Source organism: Impatiens glandulifera, chromosome 3 (assembly GCF_907164915.1).
Source record: "Impatiens glandulifera chromosome 3, dImpGla2.1, whole genome shotgun sequence".
NCBI classification, from domain to species: Eukaryota; Viridiplantae; Streptophyta; class Magnoliopsida; order Ericales; family Balsaminaceae; genus Impatiens; species Impatiens glandulifera.
This window is the reverse complement of record NC_061864.1, coordinates 37,075,692-37,082,017: the sequence shown is the minus strand read 5'-3', so window position 1 is coordinate 37,082,017 and position 6,326 is coordinate 37,075,692. Positions and strand designations below refer to the sequence as shown.

The 6,326-nt window shown below is 35.3% G+C and overlaps 1 protein-coding gene across 1 annotated transcript; it reads right to left on the bottom strand.

Annotated features, from left to right (window-relative positions):
• Positions 1-4,738: 4,738 nt before the first annotated feature.
• On the bottom strand, positions 4,739-5,881 carry LOC124930195 (protein MLP1-like). Its single transcript, XM_047470551.1, has one exon. It carries the CDS (start codon positions 5,879-5,881, stop codon positions 4,739-4,741), a length of 1,143 nt encoding a protein of 380 aa, XP_047326507.1.
• Positions 5,882-6,326: the final 445 nt, after the last annotated feature.

Below are 6,326 nucleotides of genomic sequence, written 5' to 3'. Positions count from 1 at the left end.
ATGATAGATGAGCCAATTGCACTCGACAATGACGGATGATCCATATGCACTCATCGATGTCGAATAGCCCAAATGCACTTGTCAATGTCAAATGGCTTAGATACATACGTCAATGTTGGATGGCCCAAATCCATTAGTCAATGTCGGATGGCCAAAATTCATTCGTCAATGTTAGAGATGACCCAATTTCATTAGTCAATGTTAAAGATGGCCCAAATGTATTAGTCAATCCTAGATTCCTAGATACATTAGTCAATACCAAGATGAACTATATGCATTACTCAATACTAGAGATGACTTAGTTGCATTAGTCAATGTCAGATTGCCTATATACATCAGTCAATGAAAATGCATTACTCAATGTCATATATGGCCAAAATGCATTAGTTAATACCGGATGACCCATATGAATTCGTCAATGTCGGATGGCCTAAATTCATTGGATAATATCAAATATGGACCGAATGTATTAGTCAATGCTAGAGATGGCTTAGATATATTAGTCAATGTTAGATGACACATATGCATTAGTCAATGCAAGATAATCCATATGCATTACACAATGTTAGAGATGACCCGATTGCATTAGTCAATGTTATATAGCCTAAATGTATTCATCAATATCGGATGACCCATAAGTTTTATCGTATATCTTCTATATCTAGAGTTTTCACCAAGACAACTTTAAAACTTCTTTATTAACCCAAATATTCAAGTATATTCAATAAATCTCAATTTTTACTTGCATACTTTATGATGTCCCATTTGTAATAGAGTTTTTTTGAGACCTTGATAATGACATTATCTACAAGACACAACATAACTTTGAAATATGCATTCTCCTTCAGAATGACCATCTCAATGGTTGTTTTTGTTCCTATCGATAACTTTAGTAACCTCATAACCCCTGTTATTTCAATTAATCGATCCAGTTTAAACAGTTAGAAGATCGTTATGATTTATGAAATAAATTAATATATTATATAAATTAATAACAAAGTAGTTATTGTGATTTATATGAACAAATATGATTATGAATAAGGTCCTGTAACACAATTTCTAAATCATACATATAATATATATCGATAATGTCATTAATAAAGTTTACTAGTATAATTTGTAAAAGAACATTTATAAATAAGGTTATATTATATTTATATAAATAATCTTATAATTATAAGATTCACTAAATTAAAAAAATGTGTTATTTAAAACATAACTGAATTGTACTCAAATTTTTTATAACTAAAACTCACACTAAGGGTCAATCAACCATTAAAATTAAATTTGTCTACTACTATTAATAATAGTGAATATTTTTTTGATAGTTTACAAATAAGTCATTACAACATTCATAGTGTTCTATCATTTTTTATATATTTAATATGTGTTGTAACTTATATTTATAATACATTACTTATTAATGTTGTTTTAAGGTTCAATTTTCGTTCTAGTCTTATTTAAACAATTGGTCGATTTGAGTGTTTCCAATGACATTGAATTGACCATCAGAAAATTGTGATTGGATTGATAAAAAGAAAAATATAATGAATACGATATGATAACTTGATTTTATATTCAATTTATTTTTTAACGCTTTAGATTCATTTTGAACGGTTTAGTTGATTTGAGAACTTTAGATATGCTAAAATTCTATTAGGTCTAAGACTAAGATAACATACCTATTTGGTGGTTCTAGTTTAATGATAATTACATTTCAAACAATTTTTAATCTTATTATTATTAATTTTTTATCGTCATTTTAAATTATCAATATGTTTATTGTTTATTCTTTCATAATTTATTTAGTTTATATTGATTTTTTAATTAGATTAAACATTTTCATGTTGATAGATGTTCATTCTAATGAAAGATTGAATATAAAATGGGATATCTAAAATAATGAGATTGCACAATTAAGATTCAAATAATTTAATACTCATGAAGAGAATATATTTATAACTACCATCTTAGATGGTTTTTGTTTGATGATAATTACATTATAGAATATCTTGTCAATATGTTAAAATTTCTTTGTTAAAAATGATCTTACACCATTAAGCACACAAAGATTCAATATTATAGTTTGTATCATGTTAAGGGTTTTTTTCTTTCTAAAAACAAATATAGTAAATGATGTTTGAGAATGAAAATATTAACAATAAGTTCATCATAAAAAAAATTATTTGTTTCAACAAGATTATACATATGGTTAACAATTGATGCATTATGTAATTTACTTTCAAGAATTTAATTAATATTTTCCGAATATATTAATTCAAGTATACACCCCAACAGTAATAAAAAAACATAATTTTTACCTTACATTTAGTGATAAATTGATAATACCTTCAATATTTAATATTATTAGTTATTTTTTAAATTTTGTTATTCTTCGTTACATAGATGTAAATCTCAATATTTGATTACAAAATATTATTCTGGTCGTATTTTAATTTGGATGTGTAGATACATAAGTAGATATTGTCAACTAGAGATTAACATTTGATCAAGTCTCATCCATTCGTGCTTGAGACTTTTCTTCCCTGTTCTTGTACGGCTTGACCAATTCGTGCAGAAGATACAACACAAATTTTAAAACTTAATGATTTTTTTCGAATTTATCATCGAATTTTTTTTTTCTACTTTCAGGTCAATAAAAAACTAGTAAGTTTAAAGTGTTTTTTTTATAATTAATCAACTCCTTTTCCTTTTTCACAAAAAAAGTCATTTTAATTTATTAATATCCCTATAATTTAGAACAATATCACAAATATCAACCATTTTCTTTTTGTCTCATTAAAATTATTTGAATGGCTAAACCTAAAAAACAAAGTATATATCCTAAATGTGTGATTTCAAATGATAAAATATTTTTATTTCATTGTTCTCATTATTTGTTAATGGATTAAGTTTAGCAAGGCTTAAATTATATATAATTAGTTACCCTTTTTATATTTTTTCACAAATTTTAGAATTTAATTGATACAATTATCAATTATAAATAATTTAATATTTGATTTTCAATCAAAATTTGCTTGTTTAACAATTTTTCTCTCATTGGATAATAAAAACAATTAATATATATTATCACTTGTTAGGATCTAGGTCGCGGCTGGAGGACCGGGGTTGGACCGGTTAGCGCGTCTCACTCAAAGGGTGGTGATTAATCATGTTAGAGACTAACACCGGAGTTTCAATACTACACAAACTGTCACAAACCCTTGAACTAGGTTCAAGCGCGGAAGAGGTTTGTTTCAGGTTGAAGCAGCACACTAGTGATAGGCAGAACCGGTTTCGGATGATGAAGGTTAGGTTTGAAAAATTGATGGGTCGGTTTTTGTAACTTGGCGGTCCGGTTTGAATAGAGTTAAATAGGTTAGAGCGGTGTCAGTCGGTTAGAGAATGGAACCGGCAGAAGGTAAGTAACAAGACAGATTTTATGGATGTTCGGAGATAAAACTCCTACGTCACCCCTTCCTCTCGAAACCGCGAGAAGGATATTCACTAAGGAATACAAGTACAATCCGATCGAGACTTATTTCCTGCTCGATAACACTCTTACAATTTACACAGAAATTGTAAAATACACACTTCAACTTTAGCGCTTAGGCTTTCTCTAGAGATAGAACACACTGTTTTCACTTGTAAATTAAATGCTCTTAGAATCTCTCGTTGTCCCGCATTTACTCTTCTTCAACTGCCCCCTTTTATAGATGAAATATGCCAACGGTCATATTTCACTTCCTTGAATCTAATTGGCTGAGCAGAGGTTCAGAGGTTTAGTGATTCAGTGATTCAGACCCTGCGGTTATCTTTTCAGACCTGACAGTCAATCTCAGACCTGGCGGTCAATCTCACAGACTTGGCAGTCTGTTCTTCCGGTGTGTAAGAGAAACCTGCTAGGTTTGTCTTTTGCTCAATGTGGACACTATCTGTTAAACAGTTGTCTGTACTTGGAAGATCTCCTTTCTGACTTATCCCGAAGTGGAAAGATCCTGTAGGACTGTCTTCTGCAGCCTGCAGACTTTCCTCAGACTTGTATGGATATGGAAGTGTTCAGTCTGTTCCTTTGGTATCATTCTCAACAGATACTCGAATTGTCTTCTTGTACTGGTCGGTCATTCGACTTAACCGGATGGTTTCCGGTGTAAGTGGTTTAACCGGACATCTTCCGGTTATTCCTCTGCCTTGTGGCTGATCGGCTGTTCTGATGTTTCCGGTTTTAAGCTTTGGCCGATCCTTTCTTTGTGCGGTGATGTTCCAAATGTTCTGTTCGGTTTAATAGCTTGACCGGCTAGTTTTCTTAGCCGGTTTATTTGTTTGACCGGTCCGGTTCCTTGTTCTTGCATGAAAGGTTTATTTATGTTAAGTTTTGTGAACCGGTCTAATTTTATCTAACAATTTCTCCCTTTTTGATTATTTTATTTAAAATTATCAAAACCATGTAAGTTTGCAAACGTAGGCCGGTTCTTTCTTTGACCGGATTTTTGAAACAGACTTGGGAGAATTTTTCGAAAATTTTGGAAAATTTTTGAGAAAATTTTTGGAAAAGTCTTATCTTTTATCTTATCAATTTCTCCCTTTTGATTATTTTAATTAAAATTATCAAAACCATGTAGAAATGCAAGTATATGCCGGTTTCAAAAATAACTTTATATATATAGAGAAATAACCGAAAAGGGGAAAATGTTATATATAAACACTAAGATAAACATAGTTAAAGGAAAGGGAGCCCCTAGTCTGAGTCGGAGAAGTTGAAGCTGGCCATTATATCCTTGGTCCGCTTTTTCTTAACCGGTTGCGGTTGTCTGGCCGATTCGGAGACTCGTTGTCTTGTAGAGCGCTCCGTCAGATGTACTTCATCTTCTTCTTCGGTGTGAGTAGCCTGATCCGGTTGACTTTCAATAACCGTTTCAGTGAGTGATTCCATCAGCCCGGCTACTTGATCCTTCTTTGATGGTTTCCTTTTCCGCTTTGCCGGAACCGAAGAGGGAGGAGCCGCCGTTTTCTTCTTCTTGTGAGCGGTTGCGAATTCTTCGAGCCCTTGTTTTTGTGAATTTAGCCGCTCTGCATCTTGTCGTTGCTGAGCGGCTACGGACTCTACAAGTCCCGGAAACTTAGCCCTTGTCCTTCGTTCTCGCTCGACAATTTCTTCTTCGGTAAGTTGCGGTGGCTCCTTTTCTCTTCTGGCTTCTTCGTCCAGCGCATCCTGGACTTCCTGAGCCGCTCGGGCATTTGCCTCCACAACCGCACTGTCCGCATTCATCTTGGCCTTGAGTAATTCATCAACTTGTGCGGTCAGCGCCTTGAGGTCGGCCTCGAGTTTGTCGTTGCGGTCTTCAAGACCCGCATTCTTCTTTTCTAGTTCTGAGACCCTACTGAGTGTCGTGCCGACTAGATCCTCAGTGACCTCTCTTAATCTTTGTTCGGTCTCTCTTTCAAGCCGATCGAAGTCACCCTTTAGACCTGAGGTGTCTTCTTCCAAGGCCTCGGTTCGTTGAAGATAATTGTTGCGCAAGACCGTTTCGTCTCGGTAATCAGCCTCGATACCTACGATCTGGTCTCGTGCCATTACGAGATCATGCCTTGTCTTGTTGGCGAACCGGAGTGCCAGGCTCACGGTTCTCTTCATTTTCTCCTCTAATGGGTGAACCGTTGAGTCTGCAAACTCTTGAAGAAGGTTCTTGACCCATTCTTTTGTGAAGCCTGGTTTAGAGACTCCCGGTTGTTCATGTTGAAGTTGTCCGGTGAGAGGCGCCTCCGCCCTTTCATTGGTTTCGTTTGTCACTGGGTCCCCCCGAGGAGGTGTAGCACCATGAATTTGACCCTTTTCGATCTGAGGAGCTGGAGAGTGCGGTATTTCTCGTTGTCTGCACATCACCTCCAGCCGATCAATTTCTTCAACGAGTTCTCCTCTCGCTTTCTCAAGTCTTTCTAACACCAAGGGCGTTAAGTTATCCTTCGGTGTTCCCTCTTCGTACCTTTCCTTAATCTTCCAGATCCGCACGGTTAGCTTCTATAGCCGGGCTCGCGGTCTTATGATGGAGGTTCGGCCCAAGGCTTCGTGAATGGTTTCCGCGTTTGTGAGGCTCATGACTGCGTCCTCTATCTCCTTCATTATTTTGAAGCATTCTTCGTCGGTGAAGCCCGGTAAAATGTGTTTAAAAAGTTTGCTGAACCGGTACTCGTGCCATTCCCGGTATAAATCGCCAACCTTTTCAGCTCGCAGTGCAATAACCTCCAGGATTCGGCGCGCTATAGTATCGGCCTTCATCTGGTCGTCCTCCTCCTCCTCCTATTCACTTCTTTCTTCACCGCCCTCG

Excerpts from the sequence above, each read along its gene's own strand:
- LOC124930195 (XM_047470551.1), bottom strand. The coding sequence starts at position 5,881 with ATGTGCAGACAACGAGAAATACCGCACTCTCCAGCTCCTCAGATCGAA.